The sequence below is a fragment of the Acinonyx jubatus genome, chromosome C1, assembly GCF_027475565.1.
Source record: "Acinonyx jubatus isolate Ajub_Pintada_27869175 chromosome C1, VMU_Ajub_asm_v1.0, whole genome shotgun sequence".
Taxonomy (NCBI): Eukaryota; Metazoa; Chordata; class Mammalia; order Carnivora; family Felidae; genus Acinonyx; species Acinonyx jubatus.
Window position 1 is genome coordinate 7,141,497 of NC_069381.1, and position 15,453 is coordinate 7,156,949.

At 43.4% G+C, this 15,453-nt stretch overlaps 1 protein-coding gene across 5 annotated transcripts in view; it reads left to right on the forward strand.

The window, feature by feature from the left end:
- The window catches only part of UBE4B (ubiquitination factor E4B), a 121,057-nt gene that overhangs the window by 81,136 nt on the left and 24,468 nt on the right, over positions 1-15,453 (forward strand). For all 5 annotated transcript variants that reach the window (XM_053206877.1, XM_027060475.2, XM_027060476.2 and 2 more), the window contains 9 exons: positions 1,192-1,248; positions 1,825-1,941; positions 2,040-2,138; positions 2,718-2,831; positions 4,272-4,470; positions 7,320-7,458; positions 12,415-12,514; positions 13,759-13,886; positions 14,674-14,772. In XM_053206877.1, coding sequence (XP_053062852.1) covers positions 1,192-1,248; positions 1,825-1,941; positions 2,040-2,138; positions 2,718-2,831; positions 4,272-4,470; positions 7,320-7,458; positions 12,415-12,514; positions 13,759-13,886; positions 14,674-14,772 — 1,052 coding nt within the window. The remainder of the gene's footprint in view (positions 1-1,191; positions 1,249-1,824; positions 1,942-2,039; positions 2,139-2,717; positions 2,832-4,271; positions 4,471-7,319; positions 7,459-12,414; positions 12,515-13,758; positions 13,887-14,673; positions 14,773-15,453) is intronic.

Genomic DNA, 15,453 nt, shown 5'->3' on the forward strand with positions numbered 1-15,453 from the left:
CTTGATGTTTCGGTAAGGAGCTTTTAGTGTCAGAGATCAACAAAACGTTCTTGGTCAAAAGACAAAGGCCTCCATTATGGCAGACAATAGTTTGATTTTTATACCATTAGTGCTGCTCGGATGGCCATGAGAGTGCGGTGCAAGGAAGGACAATGGGGGCAGGAAGAGGAAGACCGCTGCAGCTAGAATCAGAAACAATCGTGATTATTCTCTGGCTCAGCGCATCCCTGCGTTGCCGTACCCTGGAATCAACTGGGGATCTTCAAAAAATACCGCCACCCGGCTCCTAGCCGTGATTCCCCCCATCATGGGCGTGGTGAGGGTGGGGCCTGGCATTGGGCTTTTCCAGCTTCCCAGGTGATCCTCTTGTGCAGCACCATGTGGGAACCCCTGCGCTAGGCACTGAGAGCTTTTCCTTTGTGGCAGCTCTCTGAGCCTCAGTGGCACCTCGAGGCACATCGGCGCCTAAGTGCGTTGACTCAGAAGCTTCCATTGACTGGTTTAGCAACTTGTGTAGCTCTCTTCAAATCACAGAAGATTAAGCTCACTGTTAAAGTAGCATTTGACTGGAATACTATGGCCATGTTAAACTGTGTTCATGCCCCTAAAAACAATTTTTCCTGCTTCCCTAATGTGAGAATGATTGGAGCTCCAAAGGAAAGTGTTGGAGTTCTCAAAAACATCAGAGGTCTTGAAACCATGTAATACTTTTATTTTATTTTTTTTTCCATGTAATAGTTTTAAATATGTTCTGAATTTGGTTGCTTATTAGATTGTAATTAGTTGTAGTGCCAATTAGCACTGGAAAGACTAGTCATCTAAAGTTCACGAAGCATGTCTTTCTTGACATGGAGAGATGTTAAGTGAAAACATCATTTTTTAATAAAAATATACACATTTATCTCCGTGTGTGTATGCATAGAAGTATCTCTGGCAAGCTATTAACTAAGATATCGATAGAGGGTAAAGTTTATGAATGGTTCTTAGCTTCATTTTATATTTCTGTTTTATCTGAAGTTTTTACATTGAGCGGGAATTAACTGGTTCATCAGAAAAGCAGTGAAGCTGTTAGTGTTTTGGAAGGAATGCATATAAATTTATAGCAGCATTAAAGCTGTGCCTTGATCTTACACGTGGCAGTCAGTTTAAGGTGAAATACGCTTAAGCGACCCTTTCTGATCTTATTTCTAGGCTTTAGGTGAGCTCTGTGAAACCAAGTTTGGGAAGACACACCCTGTGTGCAATTTGGTGAGTGCCTTCCTAACGGACTTTCATATATTCGGGGGATGTCTAACTCAGAAGATCTCCCTTGAGTAACATTATCTGAAAGACATCGCTGAGAGGACATTTAGATGAGATGTAGGTAGCACGTCCGGGGCGGCTCGCAGCGGTTCAGTCAGTTAACCCTGCACGTTACTGCCTGGGATCGTGTTATTTATCTTCTTTTGTGGTTTCTGTAGAAGTATGGTGCAACTAGGCGAGCAAGTCCTATGGAAAACTTGACCTGGCCTTTGAGAGTGGAAGAGTAGCTCGTCTGAACTCTGTCGAAGAGCTTCTTGAAACATAAAAGTTCAGAGACTATCTTGTAAAAACGTAGAGGGGTCGGAGGCTTCTCCTCCTCCATCGGAGACGAGAAAATACCAACAGGGTTCCTAGCACATTGTGAGCTTTGGGTTTTTGTGTGTTAGCTGTCAGCCGTCGTACTGGTGGCTGAGAGCCAGCTGAACAGGTTGGCTGGGGAGAACTCTGTTCCTTACGTTTTCCCCTCACTTGCCGACTTAGCAGCTTGATTCGCTTCTTCCTTTTTTTTTTTTTTAAACGTAGGTTGCTTCTTTGCCGTTGTGGTTGCCTAAATCCTTAAGCCCTGGCTCTGGGCGGGAGCTGCAGAGACTCTCTTATTTGGGGGCTTTCTTCAGTTTCTCAGTCTTTGCAGAAGATGATGTAAGTACGGTGGCCATTTGCACCCGGCTGCTCTTCTGTTGAGATCCCTGCCTAAATGTATGTTGTGTATGGGTTGAATTTTTTCCTTCTCTTTCCAGGCTAAGGTGGTTGAGAAATATTTCTCAGGGCCTGCCATTACCCTGGAAAACACTCGCGTGGTTAGCCAATCACTGCAGCACTACTTGGAGCTGGGAAGGGTAGGTGTTTGAAAATTGCATTCAAAGGATGAGTGAAAGAGAAGTTGCACGTCAGTAACCTGTGCCCTGAATGAGAACTGTCACAATACTATGTGGCATCACGGGGTACTGGCTCTGAGGTTAGTGGCCATGCCGTCTCTCCAGCTTGTCCTCAGACCTTTAAAATACGAGACTGAGCGAGCGCTGTTAGTTTGCATATACTCCTTGATGACCCAAGTATAGTGTGTGTCCCAAGTATAGATGAATGTGTCTTCAGTTCTGAAACTTTAGCAGCAAAATTCTAGGCTAACGATAGCATCATTAAGGTAATCTTGATCCTATCCCTCAAGGAAACGGCGAAGGCCATTTTATTACAACTGTAACTCCTTCCCCCCACTCCGTAATCCACTTCCACGCGAATCGTCTTGACACAGTTGAATTTGGGCATTTCTGTTCCTCTTGTAGTCAGCTTCTCCTAACGTGAGTGGAAAGAGTAGAGGAGAGAAAGGCAGAAGAAGCCTAGCTGTTCTCGAGGTCAAAGGGAACAATTTATTAAAGTAAAATTTTAATTTTTTTCTTCCTTTAAAAAAATAACTTCAGCAAGAGCTCTTCAAGATTCTGCATAGTATTTTGTTAAATGGTGAAACCCGCGAGGCGGCTCTCGGGTACATGGCAGCTGTGGTCAATGCCAATATGAAGAAAGCGCAGATGCAGGTAGGACTCCGAAGGACTTTTACTTCTTGGTGTAATTCATTCACCTACCTTGTGTTTACTCGGAAACAACACCAGGCACTGCTCTGGCAAATGGAGACGCAGTGTCGAGCAAGATAGAAGAGCTTCCTGCCTCTGTGGAGCTTACGTTCTCTAAGCTAAATGGGAGACACATAAACATATTGTCTCAGGCCGTCCTAGAATCTGTGAAGCAAGTAAAGCAAGGTCGAGGATTGAGAGTAACTGGACGTACCAGGAGGAAGGTGTGGGAGTGATTTTTGATCAGGTAGTGGGGAAGACCCTTCTAAGGAGGTGCTGTGTGATCAGAGACCTGGCTCGTGTGAAAGTCAGCCATTACAAGGCTGGAAAAAGAGTTTTCTAGACACGGGTGAAGCACCAAAGGTGGGAATGAACTAGCTTCAGAACAAGCTACACGTGCAGACGTCGGTGACTGAGAGGGTACAGGAAAGAGAGTGGCGGGTCATGGGCTAGCGGGATGGGCAGAGGCTCCCTCAGACCAGGGCTGACGTGGTAAGAACTGGAATGGGAAAACACTGGAGGCTTTTGCGGCAAGGAAGCCACCAAATGTGCTGTGGGAGGAGGGACAGAAGCAGACCCGAGGCAGCCAGTTACAAGGTTATAAGTGTACCAGATCTGGTGAGGAGACTGGTGGCTTGGACGACTTTGCAAAGGTAGAAAAGTTAGAAGGGCATCCTTCCTATATTCTTTAAAGTAATGAACGAAAGGTGTGACCTTCCTACTCAGAAGAAGAAACCGGTTTAGAGAACTGTGTGAGACTGCCTGGGCTTCCTGCCGTAGCCCCACCGTTTACTAACCTGATGGTGGGACCTTCGATAGTTATTTCTCTGTGCTTCAGTTTCCTATGTGCTAAGTGGGAGTAATAATAGTACCTAACTGTGGATTTAGTATCCGTAAAGCTGTTAGAACAGTGCCTGGTGCACCGTGGACACTCAGTGGATGTTAACTACCATTATTACAATTATTCTATTACTGATACAGGACTTGGCTAATGAATGATGTTGACCAGACAACCGATTAGCCAAATGGTAGTGAGCAAAACTTGGGGGGGAAATAAAGAAGAGAAAGGAAGCAACATATATTGTGTTTCTACTTAATTAATTTTGAGCATCTTGGGCAAGTCACTTAACTTCTCTGAGCCTTAGTTTCCCCCTCTGTAAAATGGGAATGACAGTGGCACTGACTTCCAAGGCCTGTTCTGAAGATTCAGTGAGAGGATGTGTAAAATGCTTCACATATGATTAATACTCCAAAGAGCTCCTGCTAGTAGAATGACAGTGGTGACGATACTTGTCCTCTCTTCGACTTCGGGGTGAATGTCTGGTCTCCTTATAAAGTTGTGCCCAAATTTCCATCTAAATCATTGTTTTAAATCCCCCCCCCCCTTTTTTTTGTATTTCACAGACAGATGATAGATTGGTATCTACAGATGGATTCATGCTGAATTTCCTTTGGGTGCTGCAGCAGCTAAGTACAAAGATCAAGTTAGAGACGGTGGATCCCACGTATATATTCCACCCAAGGTGTCGGATTACTCTTCCTAATGACGAGACGAGAGTGAACGCGACTATGGAGGATGTGAACGACTGGCTGGCTGAACTTTGTGAGTGACGCACACGTTCATCATTAGACCGTTAAAGCGCCACCCTTTTGTTTGAAAAATTGTTTTCTGTTTAAAAAAATTTTTTTTTTGATGTTTATTTATTTTTGAGAGAGAGAGAGAGAGAGAGCAAGCAGGAGAGGGGCAAAGAGAGAGGGAGACCAGAATCCAAAGCAGGCTCCAGGCTCTGAGCTGTCAGCACAGAGCCCAATGCGGGGCTTGAACTCACGAAGCAAGAGATCATGACCTGAGCGGAAGTCAGTCACTTAACCAACTGAGCCACCCAGGTGCCCCTCAAAAATTGTTTTTAACTTATTTTATTTGGATGCTAGTGATTCCTCACAAATTGTTGTTTTTTCTCCAGAAGATGAATTTATGAGTCAGAGATACACAGTAAAAATTAATGCAGTAAAAAAGTTCTTGATTTACCCGAATAGAAACACAGAGCAACTGGAAGGGAATGTACTCACAGTAAAACAAAAAACAAGTAATACAATAAAAATGATAGTGGAGACCTAATTATTATATGGAGTTTGCATATACCAATTAAAGTTCTCATGAAATATTCATAGATCTTGACGAACTGATGGTATTAAAATAGGAATATCTTCCAAGGTGCTACGATTGTTGATCTTATTTCTTTGTTAGAAAACATGTCAATGAAAGATGTCAAAACCCTTTGGCATTAATTTTTTCACATAGTATAAAATCGTTCATGGAATAGGAGAGAGATTCCATGCTTACCCGGCAGCATCATGATCAGGTGTGTGTACATGTTCCAGAAGAGAGACAGAGCATGAACGGGGGAGGGGCAGAGAGAGAGGGAGACACAGAATCGGAAGCAGGCTCCAGGCTCTGAGCCATCAGCCCAGAGCCCGATGCGGGGCTCGAACTCACGGACCGCGAGATCGTGACCTGGCTGAAGTCGGCCGCTTAACCGACTGTGCCACCCAGGCGCCGCAGAACATTGTTTTTTTAAGTCTATTTATTTATTTAATTTTGAGAGAGAGCGAGAGGGAGAGAGAGAATCCCAAGCAGGCTCTGCACTGTCAGTACAGAGCCCGTTGCAGGGCTAGAACTCACGAACCATGAAATCATGACCCAAGCCGAAATCAGACATTGAACCGACTGAGCCACCCAGGTGCCCTTCCAGAAAAACATTTAAGCTACAATAAGAATTAAGCAGGGGCACCTGGGTGGCTCAGTTGGTTAAAGGTCCGACTTCCTCTCAGGTCATGTTCTCACGGTTCGTGAGTTTAAGCCCCGCATCAGGCTCTGTGCTGACAGCTTGGAGCCTGCTTTGGATTCTGTGTCTCCCTCTCTCTGCCCCTCCCTCACTCATGTTCTGTCTCTCTCTCACAAGAATAAATAAACCTTAAAAAAAAAAAACTATATGATGAACAATAACATTAGTATTTTTTAATTATTAAAAACATTTTTTTAATATTTATCTTGGAGAGCGAGAGACAGGGAGTGAGTGGGGGTGGGGCAGAGAGAGAGGGAGACACAGAATCTGAAGCAGGCTCCAGGCTCTGAGCTGTCAACACAGAGCCCGACGCAGTGCTTGAACCCACGAACCGTGAGTTCAGTGACCTGAGCTGAAGTCCAACACTTGAACCAACAGAGCCACCCAAGCACCCTATAAAGTTAGAATTTGAGTAGTGTCATTTGAACAAGTAGCTACTGGTATAGGCTTAGACTCATATCATGGACTAGTAAGTTCCAGAAGAATCAAAGGGTTAAACATTAAAAATGTATATATTATATAATATTTAATATTAATTATTAATGTAACTAATATTAATATATTATATATATTATATACATATATAAAATAAAACGTGAAAAAACAAACATAATTTGACCCAGTCATGAAGAAAACAAATTTATAATGGTTTAAGAAATGAAGCAAATCATCAGAGACAATATGTATATAAACAGCATCTTAATATGTAAATATACTTTTTCTGGAGTGAGACTAAATGAATATGTAAAATTTAAAAGCGGGTCAAAATATGTGTCGTATATTTGATAAAATCATGCCTTACAAAATGTAAAATTGTTAGAAATGTAGAAGGCCCAAGCTAAATGCTACCAACAGACAGTTTTCTTTTAGTTTGGGGGAAAAAATGTAAGCAGTATATAACCTAAGGAATAAAATACACTTTTTGGAAAAGATACACATACTTCTAGGAATTAGATACAAATTGAAAGAAATTCAAGTTACGGTTGTGTGTCTGGAAATTATCCAAAAACAAAGTGATGAGATGGAATGGAACTTTGTGAAGAAATAGACGGCATTTAATCAGTTTCTTTAGTGAATTCTGATTTATATCAAAAATTATAACACTGTCATTGTCAGTAATGCTACATTTTAGACTATGCTCCCAATGCTGGGGGTGGGGTGAGGTCGTAAGTTTTTGTACGTCGATCTTCCAGGTACTATTTATCCTAGAGAAAAAATGAGAAATGACAAACGTACCCGCAGTGGGGAAATGGCTGTGGAATCTGTAGCTTATTAACATAGTTTAATAGCATTTTGAGATTTAAGGTGATGTTTTGTGATCCGTGTTGAATAATAGAAATGGTTCTATAAAATACATCAGGAAGACACAGAACACAAGATTGTCGAGGTACATCTACGTAAACATTCAAGCAGAGGGGCAGAATCCCTACTCATTGGACAGAGCTCGCAGGCATTCTGTTCCTCTTATAACTGGTCTATACTTTTTAAAAAGCATCCTTAAACTTCTTGAAAATTCTTGAAAAGTGTAATTTTGTCTTAACTGTGCTTTTTCTCTGATTTAGTCTTGTAGTAGATTTTATTTAGGGAATTATGTTATTTTTCCTAGATGGAGATCAGCCTCCATTTTCTGAGCCGAAATTCCCTACGGAATGCTTTTTTCTTACCCTGCACGCCCACCACCTCTCTATTCTGCCAAGTTGCCGTCGCTACATCCGCAGACTCCGGGCCATCCGGGAGCTCAATAGGTATGTGCCTGAATCCGTGTCCTGGGATCGCCTCGCAGAGCAAGCAGTTCCATTGTGACCGGTAGATTTTTTTTAATTTTTTTTAATGTTTATTTATTTTTGAAGGAGAGAGAGGCAGAGCATGAGTGGGGGAAGTGCAGAGAGAGAGGGAGACACAGAATCCGAAGCAGGCTCCAGGCTCTGAGCTGTCAGCACAGAGCCCGACACGGGGCTCGAACCCACGAACTGTGAGATCATGACCTGAGCCGAAGTCGGCCGCTTGACCGACTGAGCCACCCAGGCGCCCCAGGTGACCAGTAGATTTGAGTGTGGGGAGTATGTACGTTACAGTACACACTGTATGACCACATTCCGTGGTCAGCCAGAGTTCTTTATGTGGTGAAGTGACTCAAACTTTGGCTTCTGAGAGTTCTCAACCCTTGGTGCGTGGTCACTAGACGTCCATTAACTCTTTCCATTGGTCATGGTATTGACCGGGAGGTACTTTCAAGGATCTCCCGGATTCCAGACATATTCCTTCCTCCCTGGACTCTGAAGCAGTAAGTCTATGTCCCTTGATAAACCAGATCATTTACTCCTGCCTACATGTAATTCTGTTTTTCACATGTTGTCTTGTGGCATAAAGAATTCAGAATGACCAGATGGTAGCCTCAATTTCACATTCATCAGCACCGTTGTTGAGTTTCTTTTTTTTTTTAATGTTTATTTATTTTTGAGAGAGAGAGAGACAGCGAGCTGCGGAAGGGGCAGAGAAAGGGAGACACAGAATCCAAAGCAGGCTCCAGGCTCTGAGCTGTCAGCACAGAGCCCGACGCGGGGCTCGAACTCACAAGCCGCGAGATCATGACCTGAGCCGAAGTTGGGGTGCTTAACCAACTGAGCCACCCAGGCGACCTTGTTGAGATTCTTAATCTAAGCATTTCTCCCTGTGTACCAGCATCTCCAACTAAACAAATCACAGGAACAGGAAGCAAAAATATTTTTGAATGGGTCCTCTGGAATGATAACAGTGTGGCCGCTTCATTTGGTCCAAGACCTATGTACACGTCTGGCTGTGAGAAAAAGTATGTCATGTCTATATCTGCAACTGTGTATCTCTATCTATCTATCTGTCTTGCTAATCTCTTGTTAATGCTGATGATTACTCTATAGATGATTACTCTGAAGATTTTCCTTCTACATGTATATTCGTGTCGTTTGTAAATGATGACAGTTTTCTTTCTTACACCTTTTCTCTTTTTGTAACACTGGCTACAATTTCTAGTACAATCTTGAATAGAGACAACCTTCTTTGTATATCCTCATTACCAGATTAAGAAAATTTCGCATTATTTTTAGTATTTTAATAGTTCCTATTCCTAACAGAAGTTGAGTTTTATTAAATGCTTCTTCCATAGTTGTTGAAGAGATCAGATTTTTTTCCCTCCTGTATTCCGTTAATGTAGTTGAATTACATCAACTGGGTTTCTGATATTAAACCAGACTTCCCTTCCTAGAGTAAACTCAGCTTTTATATCTCATTGATATTGCTTTTATGTCTCATATTCATTTCGCCAATGTTCTGTTCGGGATTTTTGAGGTTGTGTTCGAAAGAAAGATTGACCTGTAATTTCTTGTTAAGTCTTTCTCAGATTTTGGTATAAGTGTTATGCTTGCCATATAGAATGAGTTGGGAAATACTCTCTCTTTTTATATCCTTGGAAGAGTTTATTGTATAACAGTTATGTTATTTCTTTCTTGAAAGTTTGGGAACATTCTTTGATGAAGCTGTCTGGGATTAGAGTTTTCTTTGTGGGAAAGTTTTTAATTATGTGCTGTATTCAGTTGATAGATACAGGACTATTTAGGTTTTTATTTCATCTTGTGTTAAATTTCTGTAACATCTAAATTTTCAAAATCTATAGGCCTAAAGTTGCTCATAATATTTTCTTTCTATCATTTTAATGTCTGCAGCACCTTCATTATTTCCTTCTACTCTCTTTCAGTTTAATTTGCTTTCTTGTTGATATTTTTATTGCCCCTTGAGGTGGTACTGAAATCATTCATTTTCAGCCCTTTCTTATGTGCATTCAAGGTGTCTCGTTTCCCCAAAGCATGGTTTTGGCTGCATCCCTCATGTTTGGCATGGCACATTTTCCTGTTCAGTTCAAAATATTTTCTAATTGTTACTGTTTCGTTTTTGACTGTGGGTTATTGAAAATATGTATTGTTCAAATTCTGGATTCTCGGTGGATTTGTCTCTTTATCTCCAGCCAAATTTCATTATGGTCAAAAGGACATGTTCTGATTTGTGTCCTTTGAACTTTTTGTGGAATTTGCTTTCTGGCCTCACATTCACAAGTAAACGTTCCATATAGATGTGGAAAGAATGTGCTTTCCATGTTGCATATTGCACAGCTTCACATTTGTCTCAATAGGTCAGGTTTGTTCATCTGTCATTCACATTTTTCTCATATTTGCTGATTTTATCAGCTTATACTGTCAGTTACTGAGAGGCATATATGCATTTCAAACTGTGATTGTGAATTTGCTTCTTCATCTTGGAATCCTGGGATCCCATCTCTTCCACTGACTTTGGATGATCCATTTCAATGGTACCAGCTACCGCTTTCACTCCAACTCCCAGTGGATGGTCAGAGATGTCAGTGTTCCCCTCACCTGTGTACTTTCCAGTGCTGTGATAGGAGAGATGTCCTCTAGGGGATGGCAGGGCGAGAGGGCATGTATTGGGAAGAGGGGTTGTCTGAGCTGGTCACACATGGTATATTTATATTAATCTATATTAATGGTCTCAGCTTTTTTTTTTTTAAGTGTATTTATTTATTTTGAGAGAGAGCAGGGGAGGGGCAGAGAGAGAGAGGGGGCAGGGGAGGGGCAGAGAGAGAGAGAGCAAGGGAGGGGCAGAGAGAGAGAGAGGATCCTAAGCAGGCTCTGAGCCATCAGCACGGAGCCCGATGCCTGGCTTGAACTCACAAACCGTGAGATGATGACCTGAGCTGAAACCAAGAGTTGGACACTCAACTGACTGAGCCATCCAGGCGCCCCAATATTCTCAGCTTTTTTTTGTTAACGTTTTTTATTTATTTTTGAGAGAGGAAGAGATACACAGAAGGGGGGGGGGGAGGTGCAGAGAGAGAGGGAGACACAGAATCCGAAGCAGGCTCCAGGCTCTGAGCTGTCAGCACAGAGCCCGACGCGGGGCTCGAACTCACGAACTGCGAGATCATGACCTGAGCCCGGGTTGGACACTTAACTGACTGAGCCACCCAGGGCCCCCAGTATTCTCAGCTTCTTAAGCGTTAGATTCCTTCCTCCCAATTATGACAGGGGATGTCAGATGGCTCAACTTCACTCAGCGTAGGTCGCTGTCAATTCCAACTTTGAGTCAATTAGCTGGGCACACATTTAAAACCCATCCCAGCTACTCAGGACAATCTTGAATCCAGGATCTCTGGTAAGTGTAACGTGTTGATGAACTTAGTTCTACATAGAAGGATGTTAACATGCTTCACTCTTGCTGATCAAGCATCTCCAGGATCCATTGCACACACACTCCCAGATTGTGTCACTGTTGTGGTAGATAGAATAACGATGTCCCAAGAATGTGGAAGGGAAATAGTAACTCCAAGTGCATTGAAAGCTATAGCAGTTTGCTTAAAAAGGAACAAATACGTCAACCACACATTGTCATGACCACCCAGTTAGAAGCTGGACAAAGCTGCCTTGCACTTTTCCTCATTGTTCCATGTGCCTGTCCAGTGTGGCTCCCTAGAGGCAGGCTGTCAGGCCTGTCTGCCCTCCCACAGTGCTTCTAAGCATCTTTCAGTGTCCTCTCATCCTGCCATCTGCAGCATAGACAGGTGCCACACGGCACTTTCAGTGTGCTATCAAATCATCGCCATTTTTTTGAGAGCCAGGTATGTATGTACCAGGAGTTCTCTCTTGATCCTAACCTGGCAGGAAGCTGCTTCAGGGTTCACCCTGATAGTAGGGCCTCTGTCCCTGCTCAGGCAAAACTCCACCACCACTGTGCGTCCAGAAAACCTGCGTGGCTGCCACTCCCCAGTATCTGCTTCTTCTGCCTTCGATGAGGGCTCACCTCTTGATGGAAGCTAGGTCATGGGCAGAGTTGCTGGCAGCGAGGCAGTCTGGGAAAGTGTAGTTTCAAAAAAACTTATAACCCTCTAGTTTTCTACGTCTTGATGGAGGGGGGTTGAAATCGCATTACGTGGGCCAGTCTTTAAAACGTGCAGCCTGTAGTGTGACTGGAAGGCGATCTTTGGGCAGGCACCTAAAGGAAGTGAAGGAACAAGCCACAGAGATTATTTTAGGAGCATTCCCAGCAGAGGGAACGATTGCAAAAGAAGAAAAGGAACTGCCATGACTGAACTCGCCTTTCGTTTTGGTAAATTGACCAGACGAAGTAACCTTGAATTTCCACGAAGGACTTCTTTTTTCCCTCTCTGGAAAATAAGGGGACAATGTGTTTCTTACTGTATTTCATTAACTCTAAAGTACCATCAATTTTAAGACCTCGTTATTTGAGGAACCAGTAAGAAAGAAAATTTCTGCCAGTTCATGATAAGAGACACTCTGATTTTTAAAAAAAAAATTTTTTTTTTTTAAACGTTTATTTATTTTTGAGACAGAGAGAGACAGAGCATGAACGGGGAGGGTCAGAGAGAGGGAGACACAGATTCCGAAACAGGCTCCAGGCTCTGAGCTGTCCGCACAGAGCCCGACGCGGGGCTCGAACTCACGGACCGCGAGATCGTGACCTGAGCCAAAGTCGGCCGCTTAACCGACTGAGCCACCCAGGCGCCCCGACACTCTGATTTTTAAAGATGCTAAAGTAAGGGGGGAAATGTGAATCTGAGAGTCAACAAAATGGTCAAAATGAACAGATGAGATGGACCCTGTGTCTTCTTGCATTTGACTGTTAGTCTTTGGTTTTAGAACCGTGGAAGATTTGAAAAATAACGAAAGCCAATGGAAAGACTCCCCGCTGGCCACTAGACACCGCGAAATGCTGAAGCGCTGCAAGACTCAGCTTAAGGTTTGTACAGTTAATTGGAGCAATTGTAGATCAGCCTCGTAACGACAATCCTCCCACCCGCAAGTGTGCCTTGAGTGAGCCCTTCAGCGTCCCCTTTCCCTTCATGATTCTGTTCCCTGAAGAGAGAACGCTACACTTTCCCACTTGCTGGTACCTCGCCCGTGTCTAATACGATATTGAAATCTCAGCACAGAATCTGCACACGCTCATGCCAGCGACAACTCGAATCCTTCCTGGTTTTATCACCCTCAGTGTCACGTCCCCGGCCTCCCTCACCCGTCTGCAGGGTCCTCCCCTCTGCTGCCTCCCAGCCCCGCGACCCAAAACACACAGGCGCCAGTGCGCCTGGCCACGCGCCCTCACGATGTTTCACCAAGCGGATTTGTGGTAGTGGGAAGGCCCCCTTCCCTTGTCCCTCATTCTCCATTTGCCACCGAAGACGATCCACGGCACAGACCCTGACTGTAGACAGGAAGATTTCTGCTGGTGGAGGCCGGGCGGAGGCTGTACGAGGGAGCGTAGACGGCGGACTTACGCATTTTTCTCACGCTCTTGTTCACATTGTAAAACTGAGTACCAGCTGGTTCTGCTTTCTGTTGATTAGTAGGAGGATGTGTGGACATGGTAACTTCGATTTCTGGTGCAAGTTAAGATTTGTTTCATTTGCCAATAGACGTAGTCGAGATGCAGGATAGACCAGGGGCCCTTAACTGGCGTCTCTAGACCCCTGTGCTCATGCCACAGACATGTTGTTAGGAGTCTGGAAACTGTTTAAACCGATGTGCCAGTGCGCGTGCGTGCGTGCATTTCCTTCTCGCAGTCGTCCTCCCAGGCAGGTGTGGGACCCTCCGTGGACGAGCATTTTGCCCAGGGACAGCTCATTAGTGGTGACCTGGAATTCAGATGCAGATTTGACCGGCTTCTTTCCACGAACCGTCTCTGACGCCAAAGCGCCTCCCCCGGCAACCTTGTCCCCCAGTCAAGCTATTTAAACATGACAGTAATAACTACCTTCTTGAGCCCCAGCTTCGGGCGCAGTGGTTTGCATGGCGTACCTTTTGTTTTTCTCAGAACAAAGAAAGCTCCTGACACATGACCAGCTTACTATCTAGCTAGTTAGAGATGGAGCTCACGAAGCCTTAGAACTTCGACTTCCCATCTCTTGGCCCGTTCCCTGGCCGGTCAACGCTGCGGGCAACTCGCTTCCAACTAATGTGTGGGCGGGGGCATGCCTCCTTCCACAGAAACTGGTACGGTGCAAGGCCTGTGCTGACGCTGGTTTACTTGACGAGAGCTTTCTGAGAAGATGTCTGAATTTTTACGGCCTTCTCATCCAGCTGCTGCTCCGTATCCTGGACCCCGCCTATCCCGAGTGAGTGTGCCCCCTCCCTGTCACCTCCTCTTCCCTCGTCTGGGCCGTGTCGTCTTCATTGTTCTTTAGTCGATAGCTAAAACCCAAGCCCTTACTTAATCCGTTCTTTAATTTCTAGATTGTACTTTATACAGACTACAAGATTAGTAATAGTTTGGATTCCTCGTAATTACAGTAAGAAGGGAATGTCCGCACCTATTACTTAAATTTTGACCTAGTACTTTTTTACCAACTGGCTGTAGATTGACAGAAAAGGAAATCCCTAAGTTAGAAACTAAAAACCGGAGATAACCAGCTATTAGGTAGGCCCTTTAAGCACTGGGTCCAAGAAGATATTCAGCCAGTCATTATTATTTTATTGTTACTACGAAATCTCCGGGTCACCGATGTAGGTGAGGTTGACCCAAGGCCCTCTGTCGGAGTGGAAAATATTATTTAAAGTATATCTGTATCTCTTTTGTCTCAACACAGCTTGAGTTGCATAAAATGACCAAATATGACCCTTTTATTTCTTTCGTATTTGATTACATTAACCTTAACAGAAAATCAACAGAAGGAGACATTTCTTGTGCCTGCCCTAGTATACCCGCTGTCTTCATTCCTCCCTGCTCATTTCTGGTTCTGGTCTCTTAGCTTGTATCCTTTTCCCATAGCTATATTATATAGAAGGAGGTCCCCCCCCCCCCCCCCAAATAAAATACTTATCCATAATGGTCGCGTGATGTTCCTTATAGTTTCCGGTCCCAGGTTTTTGTTTCATAACTTGTGCTTTTATTCTCTTTGACAGCATAACACTGCCTTTAAATTCAGATGTCCCCAAGGTTTTTGCAGCATTGCCTGAGTTTTATGTAGAAGATGTTGCTGAATTTTTATTTTTTATTGTACAGTAAGTGCCTTTGACATACTCCATCGCTCTAATGTGTTTTCATGCATAATGTGTACATTGTATTATGAACTGTATTGCCAACCTCCATTTTATGCCTGAAATTCTGTGTGATGGCTGTAACCGAATGCTTCCTGGAGACTGGAAAAATAAATCCGACCGTGGCACGAAGCCAGTTCCAATAATATCTTCAAGACAGAAGCAGGATTAACAATGCTGCTAAGAATGTACTCTGTGAAAATTGAGTTGAATTTCTAATAATTGAGTATGTGTTTCTGAGAAACAGAAGGAGCAAACAGTTTATAAATATCTAAGTGAACATTCAAAAGCCAGAAATACCCGTATCTGTATTTTTGTACCAAAATTTTTCTCAATTATAAAATTGGAGAAAGCTTACAAAGAAGTGGTTTGAGTTTATAATTGACATTTGAGGTTTTTTAAAAAAAAAAAACAAAACAGCTATCAAAAAAATTTGTTGGGGCACTTGGCTGGCTGAGTCAGTGGATCATGCAACCCCTGATCTCAGTGTTATGAGTTCAAGGCCCTCACTGGGTGTAGCGATTACTTAAAAATACAGTCTTTAAAAAAATTTTTTTTGAGTCTTTTTGGTAGCAAAGATCTTTTGTAAAGTCTACCTCATAATTTAATCACAGCTTTGGCTTACTTCCTTAAACGTAATAAGTT